The sequence below is a fragment of the Oncorhynchus gorbuscha genome, linkage group LG21 (assembly GCF_021184085.1).
Source record: "Oncorhynchus gorbuscha isolate QuinsamMale2020 ecotype Even-year linkage group LG21, OgorEven_v1.0, whole genome shotgun sequence".
In the NCBI taxonomy this organism is placed as follows: domain Eukaryota; kingdom Metazoa; phylum Chordata; class Actinopteri; order Salmoniformes; family Salmonidae; genus Oncorhynchus; species Oncorhynchus gorbuscha.
Genome location: NC_060193.1, coordinates 49,999,122 through 50,021,337, shown reverse-complemented (window position 1 = coordinate 50,021,337; position 22,216 = coordinate 49,999,122). Strand labels below are relative to the sequence as shown.

Below are 22,216 nucleotides of genomic sequence, written 5' to 3'. Positions count from 1 at the left end.
TGGGCCTTGCTGTCACCTTTCCTATTGGTCTCTGGAGATAATTAGTGAATGGGCCTTGCTGTCACCTTTCCTATTGGTCTCTGGAGATAATTAGTGAATGGGCCTTGCTGTCACCTTTCCTATTGGTCTCTGGAGATAATTAGTGAATGGGCCTTGCTGTCACCTTTCCTATTGGTCTCTGGAGATAATTAGTGAATGGGCCTTGCTGTCACCTTTCCTATTGGTCTCTGGAGATAATTAGTTAATGGTTCTTTGCTGTCAGGTATCCTTGGGACCTCCCCACCCCATTGATGTTGACATTTAAAATGGTTAAGGTAAAGATGAAGGTTAAAGTAAGGGTTTAGGGTAGGGTTACGGTTAGGGTAGGGATTATGGTAAGGGTAGAGGTTAAGGGTAGTGGTTATGGTAAGGGTAGGGATTAAGGGTAGGGGTTAAGGGTAGGGGTTAGGATTGAGTTTAGGGTAGAGTTATGGTAAGGGTAGGGGTTATGGTAAGGGTATGGGTTAGGGTTAAGTTTAGGGTAGAGTTATGGTAAGGGTAGGGGTTATGGTAAGGGTATGGGTTAGGGTTAAGTTTAGGGTAGAGTTATGGTAAGGGTAGGGGTTATGGTAAGGGTAGGGGTTAGGGTTAAGTTTAGGGTAGGGGTTATGGTAAGGGTAGGGGTTAAGGGTAGGGGTTATGGTAAGGGTAGGGATTAAGGGTAGGGGTTATGGTAAGGGTAGGGGTTAGGATTGAGTTTAGGGTAGAGTTATGGTAAGGGTAGGGGTTATGGTAAAGGTAGGGGTTATGGTAAGGGTAGGGGTTAGGGTTAAGTTTAGGGTAGAGTTATGGTAAGGGTAGGGGTTAGGGTTAAGTTTAGGGTAGAGTTATGGTAAGGGTAGGGGTTATGGTAAGGGTATGGGTTAGGGTTAAGTTTAGGGTAGGGTAGGGTAGGGTTACGGTTAGGGTAGGAGTTATGGTTAGGGTAGGGGTAGGGGTTAAGTTTAGGGTAGGGTTACGGTTAGGGTAGGAGTTAGGGTTAGGGTAGGGGTTAAGGTTAGGGTAAGGGTTATGGTAAGGGTAAGGGTTAAGTTTAGGGTAGGTTAGGAGTTAAAGTTAGGGTAGGGTAGGGGTTAAGGATAGGGTAAGGGTTATGGTAAGAGTAGGGGTTAGGGTTATGGTAAGGGTAGGGGTTAGGGTAAGGGTTATGGTAAGGGTAGGGGTTAAGGTTAGGGTAGGGTTAGGAGTTAAGGTTAGGGTAGGGGTTAAGGATAGGGTAAGGGTTATGGTAAGAGTAGGGGTTAAGGTTAGGGTAGGTTTAGGAGGTAAGTTTAGGGCAGGGTAGGGTTAAGGTTAGAGTTAGGTTAGGGTTTAAGGTTAGGTTAGGGGTTAAGGTTAAGGTAAGGGTTAGGGTAGGGATTAAGGATAGGGTAAGGGTTATGGTAAGGGTAGGGGTTAAGGTTAGGGTAGGGTTAGGAGTTAAGTTTAGGGCAAGGTAGGGTTAAGGTTAGAGTTAGGTTAGGGGTTAAGGTTAAGGTAGGGATTAAGGTAAGGGTTAGGTTAGGGGTTAAGGTAAGGGTAGGGATTAAGGTTAGGGTAGATGCGTCCCCAAAGAGCCTAGATATCACAAACTATTCATTCATACTCACACTCATAATTTTGTCCCCAAAACACCAGTCCTTTCTCTAGTGGTGAACACAGTGCAATTGAACTATTGAAATCTCGCTATCCTCCCTGTTAGATTAATTAGCAAACAGTATTCACTGCATTAGCATCCAATCATACTCTGACGAACCGTTAACAAAGTGAACCGTGAGGCCCAAACCATAAGTTCTGATCTCCAAAGAGGGAGCTACAGTTAAGAGTATTTGTTCTGTGCAGAAGGGGTGAGTGCTGGGTTCTAGCGGTAAATTAAGGACTAACCCAGCATGCTAATTAATGACAGCGTTTGATTCATGTGTGTGTGTGTGTGTGTGTGTGTGTGTGTGTGTGTGTGTGTGTGTGTGTGTGTGTGTGTGTGTGTGTGTGTGTGTGTGTGTGTGTGTGTGTGTGTGTGTGTGTGTGTGTGTGTGTGTGTGTGTGTGTGTGTGTGTGTGTGTGTGTGTGTGTGTGTGTGTGTATGATTCATACTGTTGTATTAATTATAATTAGGTGTTAGTAATTAAAATGTGTAGAACAGTCTTTGTCAAAGTCTGGTTCTCGACATGTCAGAGTAAATGTACAATTATTTAATTAATTACTAGAATTGATTTGGCCGAGTACAACAGTGCTCTCTCTACTTAGCAGAGTGTGTGTGTGTGTGTGTGTGTGTGTGTGTGTGTGTGTGTGTGTGTGTGTGTGTGTGTGTGTGTGTGTGTGTGCGTGCGTGCGTGCGTGTGTGTGTGTGCGTGTGTGAGTGCCATCCTACCTGACAGGTGCCCCTCGGCTCTGTGCAGGTTTCAGCAGGACAGTCACTGTGCTGTCTGTCTGGTTCAGAGATGTCTCCTGGTCATAGGCTGGCATGGAGGGAGCTGGAAGGACAACACACACACATCAGTCTCCTGGTCATAGGCTGGCATGGAGGGAGCTAGAAGGACAACATGAACATCAGTCTCCTGGGATTACGTCCTAGGTGGGTCTAAGAGCTAGGTGTCTAGGAGCTAGGTGTCTAGGGGCTAGGTGTCTAGTTGTCTAGGGGCTAGGTGTCTAGGGGCTAGGTGTCTAGGGGCTAGGTGTCTAGTTGTCTAGGGGCTAGGTGTCTAAGAGCTAGGTGTCTAGGAGCTAGGTGTCTAGTTGTCTAGGGGCTAGGTGTCTAGGGGCTAGGTGTCTAGGGGCTAGGAACCTAAGAGCTAGGTGTCTAGGGGCTAGGTGTCTAGGAACTAGGTGTCTAGGGACTAGGTGTCTAGGAGCTAGGTGTCTAGGGGCTAGGTGTCTAGGGATTAGGTGTCTAGGAGCTAAGAGGCTTGGAGCTAGGTCTCTAGGGGATAGGTGTCTAGGTGTCTAGGAGCTAGGTGTCTAGGGACTAAGTGTCTAGGAGCTAGGTGTCTGGGAGCTAGGTCTCTATGGACTAGGTGTCTAGGAGCTAGGTGTCTAGGAGCTAGGTGTCTAGGGCCTAGGTGTCTAGGGGCTAGGTGTCTAGTTGTCTAGGGGCTAGGTGTCTAGGGGCTAGGTGTCTAGGGGCTAGGAACCTAAGAGCTAGGTGTCTAGGGGCTAGGTGTCTAGGAACTAGGTGTCTAGGGACTAGGTGTCTAGGAGCTAGGTGTCTAGGGGCTAGGTGTCTAGGGATTAGGTGTCTAGGAGCTAAGAGGCTTGGAGCTAGGTCTCTAGGGGATAGGTGTCTAGGTGTCTAGGAGCTAGGTGTCTAGGGACTAAGTGTCTAGGAGCTAGGTGTCTGGGAGCTAGGTCTCTATGGACTAGGTGTCTAGGAGCTAGGTGTCTAGGAGCTAGGTGTCTAGGGACTAGGTCTCTAGGGGATAGGTGTCTAGGACTCTAGGGACTAGGTGTCTTGGGCTAGGTGTCTAGGTGTCTAGAGACTAGGTGTTTAGGGGCTAGGTGTCTAGGAACTAGGTGTCTAGGAGCTAGGTGTCTAGGATATAGGTGTCTAGGAACTAGGTGTCTAGGAACTAGGTGTTTAGGGACTAGGTGTCTAGAAGCTAGGCGTCTAGGAGCTAGGTGTCTAGGGTCTAGGTCTCTAGGGACTAGGTGTCTAGGAACTAGGTATCTATGAGCTAGGTGTCTAGGAGCTAGGTGTCTAGGGACTAGGTTTCTCAAAGTTAGCTGTCTAGGGGCTAGGATATCGGTGTCTAGGAGCTAGGTGTCTAGGAGCTCGGTGTCTAGGAGTTAGGTGTCTAGGAGCTAGGTGTCTAGATGTCTAGGAGCTAGGTGTCTAGGAGCTAGGTGTCTAGGATATAGGTGTCTAGGAACTAGGTGTTTAGGGACTAGGTGTCTAGAAGCTAGGCGTCTAAGAGCTAGGTGTCTAGGGTCTAGGTCTCTAGGGACTAGGTGTCTAGGTGTCTAGGAGCTAGGTGTCTAGGAGCTAGGTGTCTAGGAGCTAGGTGTCTAGGGACTAGGTTTCTCGAAGTTAGGTGTCTAGGGGCTAGGTGTCTAGATGTCTAGGAGCTAGGTGTCTAGAAGCTAGGTGTCTAGAAGCTAGGTGTTTAGGAGCTAGGTGTCTAGGAGGTAGGTGTCTAGGTGTCTAGGAGCTAGGTGTCTAAAAGCTAGGAGCTAGGTGTCTAGGAGCTAGGTGTCTAGGAGCTAGGTGTCTAGGGGTTAGGTGTCTAGGAGCTAGGTGTCTAGGAGCTAGGTGTCTAGGGACTAAGTGTCTAGGAGCTAGGTGTCTAGGGACTAGGTGTCTAGGAGCTAGGTGTCTAGGAGCTAGGTGTCTAGGGACTAGAAGCTAGGGACTGACCTGATATCTTGGTGGTGAACTGTGTGATGACTGATGGACCATATCCCTTGATGGTAGAGGCTCGGAGGGTGAATGAGTACGTGGATCCTGGGTACAGCCCCAGGAAGATGTGGCTGGTCTCATTGCTGTGTTTCAGGACCTTCCCACTCTGGTTGGACAGATCCAGCTCTGGGTCAAAGGAACTCACTGTCTTGTAGGAGATCTGGAGACAGACCGACAGACAGACAAGATAGACAGACCGACAGAGACACAGACAGACAGACCGACAGACAGACAAGAAAGACAGACCGACAGAGACAGACAGACCGAAACAGACAAACAGACAGGGAGAATATGATAGTTATTTTGGTCTGTTTCTATACCTTGACAGTGTAGTGTATATGCACATGGAGAGACTGCAATCTGCTTGAAGAAGATCTGTGGACAATGAGATTGGCATTGTCACCTTTAAAAAACAAACTATTTACCTTTATCTTACAAGGCAAGTCAGTTAAGAACAAATTCTTATTTACAATGACAGACTTAGGAACAGTGAGTTAACTGACTTGTTCAGGGGCAGAACGACAAATTTTTACCTTGTCAGTTCGGGGATTCAATTTTGTTACCTTTCGGTTTCTAGTCCAACGCTCTAACCACGAGGCTACTCTGCCATCCCTACACTCTAACCACCAGGCTACCTGCCATCCCTACACTCTAACCACTAGGCTACCTGCTACCCCTACACTCTAACCACTAGGCTACCTACCGCCCCTACACTCTAACCACTAGGCTACCTGCTGCCTCTACACTCTAACCACTAGGCTACCTACCACCTCCACACTCTAACCACTAGGCTACCTGCCGCCTCTACACTCTAACCACGAGGCTACTCTGCCGCCTCTACACTCTAACCACTAGGCTACCTACCGCCTCTACACTCTAACCACTAGGCTACCTACCGCCTCTACACTCTAACCACTAGGCTACTCTGCCGCCTCTACACTCTAACCACTAGGCTACCTACCGCCTCTACACTCTAACCACTAGGCTACCTACCGCCTCTACACTCTAACCACTAGGCTACCTACCGCCTCTACACTCTAACCACTAGGCTACCTACCGCCCCTACACTCTAACCACTAGGCTACTCTGCCATCCCAAACTGTTCTAAAGACAGTGTCAACTACACAAGCAATCTTGTCAAGAGGTTTGACCCTTGTGGACAAGGTGTAAAAATATACATGTCATATCATTTACATTGCAAAGGGTAGCAAGACAGAACCTGCTAAAATAGTTGTTTATTTATCCAGTATCATCACCGTTTACTTCCTGTAGTCTAGTTGTTTATCCAGTATCATCACCGTTTACTTCCTGTAGTCTAGTTGTTTATCCAGTATCATCACCGTTTACTTCCTGTAGTCTAGTTGTTTATCCAGTATCATCACTGTTAATGTGGAATAAGTCAAGGGGTGTGAGTACTTTCTGAAGGCACTGTGTATAATGTATAAAAGCCCACTTTAAGACACCACTCCTGCGTCCTCCCCATAGTAGAAAAACATTCATTATAATTCCAATTTCAATTCACAAAGGATCAGTTTGGAGTGCTGCATAATTTGTGTCCATCAAGTTTCTGAAATGCTTGGAGGCTTCTTCTCATTTTGTCTTTGTCTGCGTGTGGAATGATTCTGGCTTGTGTGTGTGTGTGTGTGTGTGTGTGTTATTTGGTCTTTGTCTGGTGGAATGAGTCTGCTGTGATGCCAAATCCTATAAAATAGAGAGAAGAGAGAGAGATAGATAGAGAGAGTAGAGAAGAGAGAGTTGAGAAAGTGGAGAAGAGAGAGTTGAGAGAGATAGAGAGAATAGAGAGATAGAGAGAGAGAGGAGGAGAGAGTGAGGAGGAGGAGAGAGAGAGAGGAGGAGAGAGAGAGAAGAGAGAGAGAGAAGAGAGAGAGAGGTAGAGAGAGGAGGAGGAGAGAGAGAGAAGAGAGAGAGAGAAGAGAGAGAAGAGAGAGAAGAGGGAGAAGAGAGAGGAGAGAGAGAGAGAGAGAGAGAGAGAGAGAGAGAGAGAGAGGAGGAGAGAGTGAGGAGGAGGAGAGAGAGAGGAGGAGGAGGAGAGAGAGAGAGGAGGAGAGAGAGAGAGGAGGAGGGAGAGAGAGAGAGGAGGAGAGAGAGAGGAGGAGAGAGAGAGAGAGGAGGAGAGAGAGAGAGGAGGAGGAGAGAGAAGAGAGAGAAGAGGGAGAAGAGAGAGGAGAGAGAGAGAGAGAGAGAGAGGAGGAGAGAGTGGAGGAGGAGGAGAAAGAGAGGAGGAGGAGGAGAGAGAGAGAGGAGGAGAGAGAGAGAGAGAGAGAGAGAGGAGGAGAGAGAGAGAGAGAGAAGAGAGAGAAGAGGGAGAAGAGAGAGGAGAGAGAGAGAGAGAGGAGGAGAGAGTGGAGGAGGAGGAGAGAGTGAGGAGGAGGAGGAGGAGGAGGAGGAGGAGGAGGAGGAGGAGGAGGAGGAGGAGGAGGAGGAGAGAGAGAGAGGAGAGAGAGAGAGAGAGAGAGAGAGAGAGAGAGAGAGAGAGAGAGAGAGAGAGAGAGAGAGAGAGAGAGAGAGAGAGAGAGAGAGAGAGAGAGAGACAGAGAGAGAGAGAGACAGAGAGAAGAGAGAGAGAGAGGAGGAGAGAGGGAGATTAAAATGACACTGACGTGACGACAGAAGGGAAGGAAAACCAGAACGTGATTAATTGTGCACATGAATGCTTATAATGTTTCCTAGCTGGGAAAATGTAAATTGAGCTTTTGTTAGGGTGCTGGACATTAACTCATGTCTGTGTTGATTGGACAAGTAAATGATACAGAATCAGAAGCTTTATAATTATGTTCTTTACAGTATTGCAGTTATTATAGTGATAGCAGTGATTGCTCATGCTTGCTTTGTCAATACTATAGCCTGCTACAGATGTTGGACCTTCATTTGAGCCAGTTTGCTACAGCAGAAAAATATTCCCGCAGCAACAGGAAATTAGCCAAACTATTATGTGGATTATAATTAATAGCCTTTTTTGGTGGGGTTGATACATTTTTCTTAAGGGAAAACCAAGTCTGAAATTTCAAAGTGGAAATACACTACACGTTTTACAACAACCCCTTCCAACACGGTGATCAAATTAGGATCCTACACCTGTACATTTTTACCATAGATATTTCGGGACGGTATTACATAAATAAGGGTAATATGATGAGTTGAACAGTTGATTGACAGGTGGAGGACTGTAGAAAGATAAACTTTCCTCTAGTGTGGATGCTCACAAATGTTGTATAGTTATATAGCCTACAGTTATCATTATAGTTATATAGCCTACAGTTATCATTATAGTTATATAGCCTATAGTTATCATTATAGTTATATAGCCTACAGTTATCATTATAGTTATATAGCCTACAGTTATCATTATAGTTATATAGCCTATAGTTATCATTATAGTTATATAGCCTACAGTTATCATTATAGTTATATAGCCTACAGTTATCATTGTAGTTATATAGCCTATAGTTATCATTATAGTTATATAGCCTACAGTTATCATTATAGTTATATAGCCTACAGTTATCATTATAGTTATATAGCCTATAGTTATCATTATAGTTATATAGCCTACAGTTATTAAATATATATAGCCTATAGTTATCATTATAGTTATATAGCCTATAGTTATCATTATAGTTATATAGCCTATAGTTATCATTATAGTTATATAGCCTATAGTTATCATTAAAGTTATATAGCCTATAGTTATCATTATAGTTATATAGCCTATAGTTATCATTATAGTTATATAGCCTATAGTTATCATTATAGTTATATAGCCTATAGTTATCATTATAGTTATATAGACTACAGTTATCATTATAGTTATATAGCCTACAGTTATCATTATAGTTATATAGCCTATAGTTATCATTAAAGTTATATAGCCTATAATTATTAAATATATATAGCCTATAGTTATTAAATATATATAGCCTATAGTTCTTAAATATATATAGCCTATAGTTCTTAAATATATATAGCCTATAGTTAGCATTATAGTTATATAGCCTACAGTTATCTTTTTTTTTTACCTTTATTTAACCAGGCAAGTCAGTTAAGAACATATTCTTATTTTCAATGACGGCCTGGGAACAGTGGGTTAACTGCCTGGTCAGGGGCAGAACGACAGATTTGTACCTTGTCAGCTCGGGGGTTTGAACTCACAACCTTCCGGTTACTAGTCCAACGCTCTAACCACTAGGCTACGCTGCCGCCCCATTCAAGTTATATAGCCTATAGTTATCATTAAATATATATAGCCCATAGTTATTAAATATATATAGCCTATAGTTAGCATTATAGTTATATAGCATATAGTTAGCATTATAGCTATATAGCCTACAGTTATCACTATAGGTATATAGCCTACAGTTATAGGTACATAGCCTATAGTTATCATTAAAGTTATATATACTATAGTTATTATTATAGTTATACAGCCTACAGTTATCATTAAAGTTATATAGCCTATAGTTAGCATTATAGCTATATAGCCTATAGTTATCATTATAGTTATATAGCCTATAGTTATCATTATAGTTATATAGCCTATAGTTAGAATTATAGCTATATAGCCTACAGTTATCATTACAGTTATATATCCTATAGTTAGAATTATAGCTATATAGCCTATAGTTAGCATTATAGTTATATAGACTATAGTTATCATTACAGTTATATAGCCTATAGTTAGCATTGTAGTTATATAGACTATAGTTATCATTAAAGCTATATAGCCTATAGTTAGCATTATAGTTATATAGACTATAGTTATCATTACAGTTATATAGCCTATAGTTAGCATTGTAGTTATATAGACTATAGTTATCATTAAAGTTATATAGCCTATAGTTAGCATTATAGTTATATAGACTATAGTTATCATTACAGTTATATAGCCTATAGTTAGCATTGTAGTTATATAGACTATAGTTATCATTAAAGTTATATAGCCTATAGTTGTCATTATAGTTATATAGCATATAGTTAGCATTATAGCTATATAGCCTACAGTTATCACTATAGGTATATAGCCTACAGTTATAGGTACATAGCCTATAGTTATCATTAAAGTTATATATACTATAGTTATTATTATAGTTATACAGCCTACAGTTATCATTAAAGTTATATAGCCTATAGTTAGCATTATAGCTATATAGCCTATAGTTATCATTATAGTTATATAGCCTATAGTTATCATTATAGTTATATAGCCTATAGTTAGAATTATAGCTATATAGCCTACAGTTATCATTACAGTTATATATCCTATAGTTAGAATTATAGCTATATAGCCTATAGTTGGCATTATAGTTATATAGACTATAGTTATCATTACAGTTATATAGCCTATAGTTAGCATTGTAGTTATATAGACTATAGTTATCATTAAAGTTATATAGCCTATAGTTAGCATTGTAGTTATATAGACTATAGTTATCATTAAAGTTATATAGCCTATAGTTAGCATTGTAGTTATATAGACTATAGTTATCATTAAAGTTATATAGCCTATAGTTAGCATTATAGTTATATAGACTATAGTTATCATTACAGTTATATAGCCTATAGTTAGCATTGTAGTTATATAGACTATAGTTATCATTAAAGTTATATAGCCTATAGTTATCATTATAGTTATATAGCCTATAGTTAGCATTATAGTTATATAGCCTATAGTTAGCATTATAGTTATATAGCCTATAGTTAGCATTATAGTTATATAGCCTATAGTTAGCATGATAGTTATATAGCCTATAGTTAGCATTATAGTTATATAGCCTATAGTTAGCATTATAGTTATATAGCCTATAGTTAGCATTATAGTTATATAGCCTATAGTTAGCATTATAGTTATATAGCCTATAGTTATCATTATACAGTTGAAGTCGAAAGTTTACATACACCTTAGCCACATACATTTAAACTCAGTTTTTCACAATTCCTGACATTTAATCCCATTAGGATCACCACTTTATTTTAAGAATGTGAAATGTCAGAATAATCGTAGATAGAATGATTTATTTAAACTTTTAATTCTTTCAACACATTCCCACTGGGTCAGAAGTTTACATACACTCAATTAGCATTTGGTAGCGTTGCCTTTAAATTGTTTCACTTGGGTCAAACGGGTAGCCTTCCCCAAGCTTCCCACAATCAGTTGGGTGAATTTTGTCCCATTCCTCCTGACAGAACCAGTGTAACTCAGTCAGGTTTGCAGGCCACCTTGCTCGCACATGCTTTTTCAGTTCTGCCCACAAATTTTCTATAGGTTTGAGGTCAGGGCTTTGTGATGGCCACTCCAATACCTTGAGTTTGTTGTCCTTAAGCCATTTTGCCACAACTTTGGAAGTTTGCTTGGGGTCATTGTCCATTTGGAAGACCCATTTGTGACCAAGCTTTAACTGTCTTGAGATGTTGCTTCAGTGTATCCACATAATTTTCCCTTGTCATGAAGCCATCTATTTTGTGAAGTGCTCCAGTCCCTCCTCTAGTAAAGCACCCCCACAACATGATGCTGCCACCCCTGTGCTTCACGGTTGGGATGGTGTTCTTCGGCTTGCAAGCCTCCCCCTTTTTCCTCCAAACATAATGATGGTCATCATGACCAAACAGTTCTATTTTTGTTTCATCAGACCAGAGGACATTTCTCCAAAAAGTATGAACTTTATCCCCATGTGCAGTTACAGACCGAAGCCTGACTTTTTTATGGCGGTTTTGGAGCAGTGGCTTCTTCCTTGCTGAGCGGCCTTTCAGGTTATGTCGATATAGGACTCATTTTACTGTTCATAAAGATACTTTTGTACCTGTTTCCTCCAGCATATTCACAAGGTCCTTTGCTGTTGTTCTGGGATTGATTTGCACTTTTCGCACCGAAGTACGTTCATCTCTAGGAGACAGAATGTAACTAGTATACTAGTAGGTCTAGCTAACGTTATTATCACAACCTCACAATCTAGATAACGTTAGCAAACTTGAATTAAATCAATATAACATTTTCTAATAATTTACTCTGGCAAGTTTGCTACCGGCAGCCTTCAATAGGGAAACAAAGCAGTAGTGGAATCCTTCACTTCTGTTTTTGGCTGTTCCCATAGCAACATTAGAAAAAGAGGTGGATAGTATGGACATGATATATAGAGAGTTAACCTGTAGTATGGACATGATATATAGACATAGTTAACCTGTAGTATGGACATGATATATAGAGAGTTAACCTGGAGTATGGACATGATATATAGAGAGTTAACCTGTAGTATGGACATGATATATAGACATAGTTAACCTGTAGTATGGACATGATATATAGACATAGTTAACCTGGAGTATGGACATGATATATAGACATAGTTAATCTATAATCTATAATATGGACATGATATATAGAGAGAGATACATCTTCTTTGGGATCGGTGTCCCTTCCACGGGACGGTTGAGTTAACATAGGCTAATGTGATTAGCATGAGGTTGTAAGTAACAAGAACATTTCCCAGGACATAGACATGTCTGACATGGCCAGAAATCTTAAATTATTGTTAATCTAACTGCACTGTCCAATTTACAGTAGCTATTACAGTGAAAGAATACCATGCTATTGTTGGAGGAGAGTGCACAGTTATGAACATGACAAGTTATTTATAAACAAATTAGGCACATTCGGGCAGTGATCATGGTGACACACTCGTTCTCCAAGCAAGGTGTCTAATAAACCGAATTGATGAGAATCTTCACAGTACCACAAGACATGAGGGAAAACAAGAAACATGTTTTTTTTTTTTTCAAGGATGCAATATTTGCCGTCATCTAAAATGAATGAAATCAATCAATCTGTCTTTTCACCTCGTACTGAGTGATGATTCCGTAGGTCTGGGCCGGTTCTCTCCATTTCAGGATCATCTTCTCTTCATAAGCACTGCCCTGGATGGAGTCCAGAGGAACCGCTCCGGGTACTGAGGGGGACAGGACCAGAACAAACACATGAGAAACACCTCCCTCCTTAGAGACACTCCCCTGGAACGACTCTAGAGCGGGGATGGGCAACGTTGATGGACGGGGATGGGCAACACAAACAAATCAGTGAGCAGTGGCTTGTGGGTCTGCACACCCACATCCAATTTTATAACTCATTTTATATAAATTCTACTCGTTTTGCCATTGGGTTGAGGTAAATTGCTGGCAGTAATTCGACCATGCTTACTAAAAATGTACATAGCTGGCAACTCGACTAATTTACCAATCACGAAGAATTTCGTTGACATGGGCTAATCGAGAGTGACTACTGTTGCACAGCCACATTTTGACATCGCACCGTGTGCTTCTATAATTCCGACTCTCAACAGGCCTGCCAGTTGCCCTCATAAGGCTGCGTTTTTTCAGAAGCAGTCCGAATTCCGATTCACTAAATTCTTTCCACTGATTGCGATGTAATTTAAAGCATTACAGTGACTGTACCAGTCGCATCGGTGTCTTCCCAAACAAGCACGTAGAAAGAACGTTCTCCAAAAGCGTCGTTACACCATCTCACGTGACACGGACGTCATTTCGACGTCTACTTCTGAGTTGTCAACTAACGTGAATGCAACGTGAAATCAATTAAACATTTCACCATGTTATTGGATTTAAGGTTTAAAAAATTGGATGAAAAAAAAAAAACTAAATTCCCTTCCCTGAGACTTTAGTTAGTTCTTTTGATAATACCTCAGTGTCTTTTGAGAGTTCTAGTCAGTCTTTAGAGAGTTCTAGTCAGTCACTAGACAGGTCTAGTCAGGTCTAGTCAGTCTTTAGAGAGTTCTAGTCAGTCTTTAGAGAGTTCTAGTCAGTCTTTAGAGAGTTCTAGTCAGTCTTTAGAGAGTTCTAGTCAGTCTTTAGAGAGTTCTAGTCAGTCTTTAGAGAGTTCTAGTCAGTCTTTAGAGAGTTCTAGTCAGTCTTAGACAGGTCTAGTCAGTCTTAGACAGGTCTAGTCAGGTCTAGTCAGTCTTTAGAGAGTTCTAGTCAGTCTTTAAAGAGGTCTAGTCAGTCTTTAGACAGGTCTAGTCAGTCTTAGTCAGGTCTAGTCAGTCTTTAGACAGGTCTAGTCAGTCTTAGACAGGTCTAGTCAGTCTTTAGACAGGTCTAGTCAGGTCTAGTCAGTCTTTAGACAGGTCTAGTCAGTCTTAGACAGGTCTAGTCAGGTCTAGTCAGTCTTTAGAGAGTTCTAGTCAGTCTTTAGAGAGTTCTAGTCAGTCTTTAAAGAGGTCTAGTCAGTCTTTAGACAGGTCTACTCAGGTCTAGTCAGTCTTTAAAGAGGTCTAGTCAGTCTTTAGTCAGGTCTAGTCAGTCTTTAGACAGGTCTAGTCAGTCTTTAGTCAGTCTTTAGTCTTTAGACAGTTCTAGTCAGTCTTTAGACAGGTATAGTCAGTCTTTAGACAGGTTTAGTCAGTCTTTAGTCAGGTCTAGTCAGTCTTTAGACAGGTCTAGTCAGACTTTAGACAGACACGTAATGGACCATTGGAGTAATACATAGACATCCAGTCACTGTGCTAACGCGAATTAGCATTTGCTCGCGAAACTACCTAACTTGTGTCTCTGTGTTCATTTTGGACACAGAGCCGTAAAAATGGTATCCACAAGTTGATCTGACTCTGGGGAAGTAGATAAAGGAGTCGATCTGACTCTGGGGAAGTCGATAAAGGAGTTGATCTGACTCTGGGGAAGTAGATAAAGGAGTCGATCTGACTCTGGGGAAGTCGATAAAGGAGTCGATCTGACTCTAGGGAAGTAGATAAAGGAGTCGATCTGACTCTGGGGAAGTAGATAAAGGAGTCGATCTGACTCTGGGGAAGTAGATAAAGGAGTCGATCTGACTCTGGGGAAGTAGATAAAGGAGTCGATCTGACTCTAGGGAAGTAGATAAAGGAGTCGATCTGACTCTGGGGAAGTAGATAAAGGGCCTCATTGTCAACATCCTGAGGTATCACTTTAAGACTCATCAATCGTTTATATTTTAGTAGATGATGTTTGGCCGGCAGCTAAACCTCAGAACAACACTTGATTGCACTGTCCCTGTTTTGTCTGCAGCTCCGTGTCTGGTCTCTCTCTGAACCCCACTCTGGGTTCTTCAACACATTTTATACACCTTCATATAACCCTGTCATAACCCTGTCATAACCATTCTGAGGTATGTATACACCTTCATAACCCTGTGATAACCCTGTCATAACCCTGTCATAACCCTGTTATAACCCTGTTATAACCATTCTGAGGTATGTATACACCTTCATAACCCTGTCATAACCCTGTTATAACCCTGTTATAACCATTCTGAGGTATGTATACACCTCCATAACCCTGTCATAACCCTGTCATAACCCTGTTATAACCCTGTTATAACCATTCTGAGGTATGTATACACCTCCATAACCCTGTTATAACCCTGTTATAACCCTGTTATAACCATTCTGAGGTATGTATACACCTCCATAACCCTGTTATAACCCTGTTATAACCATTCTGAGGTATGTATACACCTCCATAACCTTGTCATAACCCTGTTATAACCCTGTTATAACCATTCTGAGGTATGTATACACCTCCATAACCCTGTCATAACCCTGTCATAACCCTGTTATAACCCTGTTATAACCATTCTGAGGTATGTATACACCTCCATAACCCTGTCATAACCCTGTTATAACCCTGTTATAACCCTGTTATAACCATTCTGAGGTATGTATACACCCCCATAACCCTGTCATAACCCTGTTATAACCCTGTTATAACCATTCTGAGGTATGTATACACCTCCATAACCCTGTCATAACCCTGTTATAACCCTGTTATAACCATTCTGAGGTATGTATACACCCCCATAACCCTGTTATAACCCTGTTATAACCATTCTGAGGTATGTATACACCTCCATAACCCTGTCATAACCCTGTCATAACCCTGTTATAACCCTGTTATAACCATTCTGAGGTATGTATACACCTCCATAACCCTGTCATAACCCTGTCATAACCCTGTTATAACCCTGTTATAACCATTCTGAGGTATGTATACACCTCCATAACCCTGTTATAACCCTGTCATAACCTTGTCATAACCCTGTCATAACCCTGTTATAACCCTGTTATAACCATTCTGAGGTATGTATACACCCCCATAACCCTGTCATAACCCTGTTATAACCCTGTTATAACCCTGTTATAACCATTCTGAGGTATGTATACACCTCCATAACCCTGTCATAACCCTGTTATAATCCTGTTATAACCATTCTGAGGTATGTATACACCTCCATAACCCTGTCATAACACTGTCATAACCCTGTTATAACCCTGTTATAACCCTGTTATAACCATTCTGAGGTATGTATACACCTCCATAACCCTGTTATAACCCTGTCATAACCTTGTCATAACCCTGTCATAACCCTGTCATAACCATTCTGAGTTATGTATACACCTTCATAACCCTGTCATAACCCTGTCATAACCCTGTCATAACCATTCTGAGTTATGTATACACCTTCATAACCCTGTCATAACCCTGTCATAACCCTGTCATAACCATTCTGAGTTATGTATACACCTTCATAACCCTGTCATAACCCTGTCATAAGCACGTTATTACCATTCTGAGGTATTTATACGCCTTCATAACCCTGTAATAAGCATGGTATAACCATTCTAAGGTGTTATAACACTCACCATCTTCATCTGTCTGCAGCTCCATCTCTAGGCTCTCTTTGACCCCCTCTGGGTTCTTGAGGACCAGTTTGACTGACAGGTTGGTGTAGGGAGTCAGGTTGTGGATAGTGTGCTGGGGGTCGCGACCCAGGGTGTCGTAACACACCTCCTCCCGGGTCTCGTCCTTCCCCGCCACTTGGGACCGGTACTGCACCGTCAGGTTGTAGCTATGGCAACGCGTGACGTTGTAGCCGAAAGGCTCCCAGCGAACGGTGACTTGTTTTGATTGGACGTCAACGACTTCTAGATTACTGGGACCGTGGATTGGCTCTGTGGGGGAGATGAAATATATATACATATAAACGATAGACAAGAATGTGGATCTCATTAGGAATATGTGTGTGTGTGTGTGTGTGTGTGTGTGTGTGTGTGTGTGTGTGTGTGAGTGAGTGAGTGAGTGAGTGAGTGAGTGAGTGAGTGAGTGAGTGAGTGAGTGTGTGTGAGTGTGTGTGATTATCATAAGCAAATTGTTTATATGACATGGGATCTGTGGTGGAAGAAAAAAACATGTTCGTTTGAACATAACCTTTGTTCTAACAAGCAAAGCCTTTATCATCCCTCCAGACCTACCGGTGACAGTCTCTCTGTATGGGATATATCATCCCTCCAGACCTACCGGTGATAGTCTCTCTGTATGGGATATATCATCCCTCCAGACCTACCGGTGTCAGTCTCTCTGTATGGGATATATCATCCCTCCAGACCTACCGGTGACAGTCTCTCTGTATGGGATATATCATCCCTCCAGACCTACCGGTGTCAGTCTCTCTGTATGGGATATATCATCCCTCCAGACCTACCGGTGACAGTCTCTCTGTATGGGATATATCATCCCTCCAGACCTACCGGTGACAGTCTCTCTGTATGGGATATATCATCCCTCCAGACCTACCGGTGTCAGTCTCTCTGTATGGGATATATCATCCCTCCAGACCTACCGGTGTCAGTCTCTCTGTATGGGATATATCATCCCTCCAGACCTACCGGTGATAGTCTCTCTGTATGGGATATATCATCCCTCCAGACCTACCGGTGATAGTCTCTCTGTATGGGATATATCATCCCTCCAGACCTACCGGTGTCAGTCTCTCTGTATGGGATATATCATCCCTCCAGACCTAACGGTGACAGTCTCTCTGTATGGGATATATCATCCCTCCAGACCTACCGGTGTCAGTCTCTCTGTATGGGATATATCATCCCTCCAGACCTACCGGTGAAAGTCTCTCTGTATGGGATATATCATCCCTTTCCTATTTCTGGGTATTTCTCTATCTTTGCTCTCTTTCCCCCATCTCTCTTTCTTTCTCTCTTTTGTTCTCGCTCTCTTCCCCTCCCTCTCATCTCCCTCCTCTTCTCCTCCTATTGTCCCTCTCCCTCCCCCCTCTCCCCTACAGGAGGTGAGCAGACTAGCAGCCAGAGCTCAAGGTAATGGGATCCATTTCCCTTCCATGTTAAAGTTTCAGTCCATTTCTACAACATTATACCACCTATTAGCTGGTGCCAGGGCTCAATTGATCCTCCTCCAGGAGACACCAACAGTTCCTAGGGAGAAGACTAGAGGAGAGACAAGGGAGAGGACTGGAGGAGAGGAGACTAGGGAGAGGACTGGAGGAGAGGAGACTAGGGAGAGGACTGGAGGAGAGGAGACTAGGGAGATGACTGGAGGAGAGGAGACTAGGGAGAGGAGACTAGGGAGAGGAAACTAGGGAGAGGACTGGAGGAGAGGAGCTATTAGCTGGTGCCAGGGCTCAATTGATCCTCCTCCAGGAGACACCAACAGTTCCTAGGGAGAAGACTGGAGGAGAGACAAGGGAGAGGACTGGAGGAGAGGAGACTAGGGAGAGGACTGGAGGAGAGGAGACTAGGGAGAGGACTGGAGGAGAGGAGACTAGGGAGATGACTGGAGGAGAGGAGACTAGGGAGAGGAAACTAGGGAGAGGAAACTAGGGAGAGGACTGGAGGAGAGGAGACTAGGGAGAGGACTGGAGGAGAGGAGACTAGGGAGAGGACTGGAGGAGAGGAGACTAGGGAGAGGAGACTAGGGAGAGGAGGCTAGGGGGAGGAGACTAGGGAGAGGAGACTAGGGAGAGGACTGGAGGAGAGGAGACTAGGGAGAGGAGACTAGGGAGAAGGGACTAGGGAGAGGACTAGAGGAGAGGAGACTAGGGAGAGGACTGGAGGAGAGGAGACTAGGGAGAGGACTGGAGGAGAGGAGACTAGGGAGAGGACCGGAGGAGAGGAGACTAGGGAGAGGACTGGAGGAGAGGAGACTAGGGAGATGACTGGAGGAGAGGAGACTAGGGAGAGGAGACTAGGGAGAGGAGACTAGGGAGAGGAAACTAGGGAGAGGACCAGAGGAGAGGAGACTAGGGAGAGGACCGGAGGAGAGGAGACTAGGGAGAGGACCGGAGGAGAGGAGACTAGGGAGAGGACCGGAGGAGAGGAGACTAGGGAGAGGACCGGAGGAGAGGAGACTAGGGAGAGGACCGGAGGAGAGTAGACTAGGGAGAGGACCGGAGGAGAGGAGACTAGGGAGAGGACTGGAGGAGAGGAGACTAGGGAGAGGAGACTAGGGAGAGGACCGGAGGAGAGGAGACTAGGGTGAGAACTGGAGGAGAGGAGACTAGGGAGAGGAGACTAGGGAGAGGAGACTAGGGAGAGGAGACTAGGGAGAGGACTGGAGGAGAGGAGACTAGGGAGAGGACCGGAGGAGAGGAGACTAGGGAGAGGACTGGAGGAGAGGAGACTAGGGAGAGGACTGGAGGAGAGGAGACTAGGGAGAGGACTGGAGGAGAGTAGACTAGGGAGAGGACTAGAGGAGAGGAGACTAGGGAGAGGAGACTAGGGAGAGGACCGGAGGAGAGGAGACTAGGGAGAGGAGACTAGGGAGAGGACCGGAGGAGAGGAGACTAGGGTGAGAACTGGAGGAGAGGAGACTAGGGAGAGGAGACTAGGGAGAGGAGACTAGGGACAGGAGACTAGGGAGAGGACTGGAGGAGAGGAGACTAGGGAGAGGACCGGAGGAGAGGAGACTAGGGAGAGGACCGGAGGAGAGGAGACTATGGAGAGGACCGGAGGAGAGGAGACTAGGGAGAGGACTGGAGGAGAGGAGACTAGCGAGAGGACCGGAGGAGAGTAGACTAGGGAGAGGACCGGAGGAGAGTAGACTAGGGAGAGGACCGGAGGAGAGGAGACTATGGAGAGGACTGGAGGAGAGGAGACTAGGGAGAGGACCGGAGGAGAGGGACTAGGGAAAGGACCGGAGGAGAGGAGACTAGGGAGAGGACTGGAGGAGAGGAGACTAGGGAGAGGAGACTAGGGAGAGGACTGGAGAAGAGGAGACTAGGGAGAGGACTGGAGGAGAGGAGACTAGGGAGAGGACTGGAGGAGAGGAGACTAGGGAGAGGACCGGAGGAGAGGAGACTAGTGAGAGGACTGGAGGAGAGGAGACTAGGGAGAGGACCGGAGGAGAGTTGACTATGGAGAGGACCGGAGGAGAGGAGACTAGGGAGAGGACCAGAGGAGAGGAGACTAGGGAGAGGACCGGAGGAGAGGAGACTAGGGAGAGGACCGGAGGAGAGGAGACTAGGGAGAGGACCAGAGGAGAGGAGACTAGGGAGAGGACCGGAGGAGAGGAGACTAGGGAGAGGACCGGAGGAGAGGAGACTAGGGAGAGGACTGGAGGAGAGGAGACTAGGGAGAGGAGACTAGGGAGAGGACTGGAGAAGAGGAGACTAGGGAGAGGACTGGAGGAGAGGAGACTAGGGAGAGGACCGGAGGAGAGGAGACTAGGGAGAGGACTGGAGGAGAGGAGACTAGGGAGAGGACTGGAGGAGAGGAGACTAGGGAGAGGACCGGAGGAGAGGAGACTAGGGAGAGGACTGGAGGAGAGGAGACTAGGGAGAGGACTGGAGGAGAGGAGACTAGGGAGAGGACTGGAGGAGAGTAGACTAGGGAGAGGACTAGAGGAGAGGAGACTAGGGAGGACTGGAGGAGAGGAGACTAGGGAGAGGACTAGAGGAGAGGAGACTAGGGAGAGGACTGGAGGAGAGGAGACTAGGGAGAGGACTGGAGGAGAGGAGACTAGGGAGAGGACCGGAGGAGAGGAGACTAGGGAGAGGACCGGAGGAGAGGAGACTAGGGAGAGGACCGGAGGAGAGGAGACTAGGGAGAGGACCAGAGGAGAGGAGACTATGGAGAGGACCGGAGGAGAGGAGACTAGGGAGAGGACTAGAGGAGAGGAGACTAGGGAGAGGACTGGAGGAGAGGAGACTAGGGAGAGGACTGGAGGAGAGGAGACTAGGGAGAGGACCGGAGGAGAGGAGACTAGGGAGAGGACCGGAGGAGAGGAGACTATGGAGAGGACCGGAGGAGAGGAGACTAGGGAGAGGACCGGAGGAGAGGAGACTAGGGAGAGGACCGGAGGAGAGGAGACTAGGGAGAGGATACTAGGGAGAGGACCGGAGGAGAGGAGACTAGGGTGAGAACTGGAGGAGAGGAGACTAGGGAGAGGAGACTAGGGAGAGGAGACTAGGGAGAGGAGACTAGGGAGAGGACTGGAGGAGAGGAGACTAGGGAGAGGACCGGAGGAGAGGAGACTAGGGAGAGGACCAGAGGAGAGGAGACTAGGGAGAGGACCGGAGGAGAGGAGACTATGGAGAGGACCGGAGGAGAGGAGACTAGGGAGAGGACCGGAGGAGAGGAGACTAGGGAGAGGACCGGAGGAGAGGAGACTAGGGAGAGGACCGGAGGAGAGGAGACTAGGGAGAGGACTGGAGGAGAGGAGACTAGGGAGAGGACCGGAGGAGAGGGACTAGGGAAAGGACCGGAGGAGAGGAGACTAGGGAGAGGACTGGAGGAGAGGAGACTAGGGAGAGGAGACTAGGGAGAGGACTGGAGAAGAGGAGACTAGGGAGAGGACTGGAGGAGAGGAGACTAGGGAGAGGACTGGAGGAGAGGAGACTAGGGAGAGGACCGGAGGAGAGGAGACTAGGGAGAGGACCGGAGGAGAGGAGACTAGGGAGAGGACTGGAGGAGAGGAGACTAGGGAGAGGACTGGAGGAGAGTAGACTAGGGAGAGGACTAGAGGAGAGGAGACTAGGGAGGACTGGAGGAGAGGAGACTAGGGAGAGGACTAGAGGAGAGGAGACTAGGGAGAGGACTGGAGGAGAGGAGACTAGGGAGAGGACTGGAGGAGAGGAGACTAGGGAGAGGACTGGAGGAGAGGAGACTAGGGAGAGGACCGGAGGAGAGGAGACTAGGGAGAGGACCGGAGGAGAGGAGACTAGGGAGAGGACTAGAGGAGAGGAGACTAGGGAGAGGACCGGAGGAGAGGAGACTATGGAGAGGACCGGAGGAGAGGAGACTAGGGAGAGGACCAGAGGAGAGGAGACTAGGGAGAGGACCAGAGGAGAGGAGACTAGGGAGAGGACCGGAGGAGAGGAGACTAGGGAGAGGACCAGAGGAGAGGAGACTAGGGAGAGGACCGGAGGAGAGGAGACTAGGGAGAGGACCGGAGGAGAGTAGACTAGGGAGAGGACCGGAGGAGAGGAGACTAGGGAGAGGACTGGAGGAGAGGAGACTAGGGAGAGGAGACTAGGGAGAGGAGACTAGAGAGAGGACCGGAGGAGAGGAGACTAGGGAGAGGACTGGAGGAGAGGACACTAGGGAGAGGACTGGAGGAGAGGAGACTAGGGAGAGGACCGGAGGAGAGGAGACTATGGAGAGGACCGGAGGAGAGGAGACTAGGGAGAGGACCGGAGGAGAGGAGACTAGGGAGAGGACCGGAGGAGAGGAGACTAGGGAGAGGACTGGAGGAGAGGAGACTAGGGAGAGGAGACTAGGGAGAGGACTGGAGGAGAGGAGACTAGGGAGAGGACCGGAGGAGAGGAGACTAGGGAGAGGACCAGAGGAGAGTAGACTAGGGAGAGGACCGGAGGAGAGTAGACTAGGGAGAGGACCGGAGGAGAGTAGACTAGGGAGAGGACCGGAGGAGAGGAGACTAGGGAGAGGAGACTAGGGAGAGGACCGGAGGAGAGGAGACTAGGGTGAGAACTGGAGGAGAGGA

At 45.6% G+C, this 22,216-nt stretch overlaps 1 protein-coding gene across 1 annotated transcript; it reads right to left on the bottom strand.

The window, feature by feature from the left end:
* Positions 1-2,382: 2,382 nt before the first annotated feature.
* Positions 2,383-16,444, bottom strand: LOC124008032 (receptor-type tyrosine-protein phosphatase mu-like). Its single transcript, XM_046318941.1, has 4 exons — positions 16,108-16,444; positions 12,257-12,366; positions 4,367-4,568; positions 2,383-2,489 (listed from the first exon to the last, which is right to left on the bottom strand). The coding sequence occupies exons 1-4, from the start codon at positions 16,442-16,444 to the stop codon at positions 2,383-2,385; spliced, it is 756 nt and encodes a 251-aa protein (XP_046174897.1).
* Positions 16,445-22,216: the final 5,772 nt, after the last annotated feature.

What these genes read in the sequence shown, in the direction of transcription:
- LOC124008032 (XM_046318941.1), bottom strand. Translation starts at nt 16,444, where the DNA reads ATGTATATATATTTCATCTCCCCCACAGAGCCAATCCACGGTCCCAGT. An exon ending in GCTGCAGACAGATGAAGATG is followed by an intron (nt 12,367 to 16,107) that starts GTGAGTGTTATA and finishes TGTCCCCCTCAG; the next exon opens with TACCCGGAGCGGTTCCTCTG. An exon ending in GAATCATCACTCAGTACGAG is followed by an intron (nt 4,569 to 12,256) that starts GTGAAAAGACAG and finishes GTCTGTCTCCAG; the next exon opens with ATCTCCTACAAGACAGTGAG.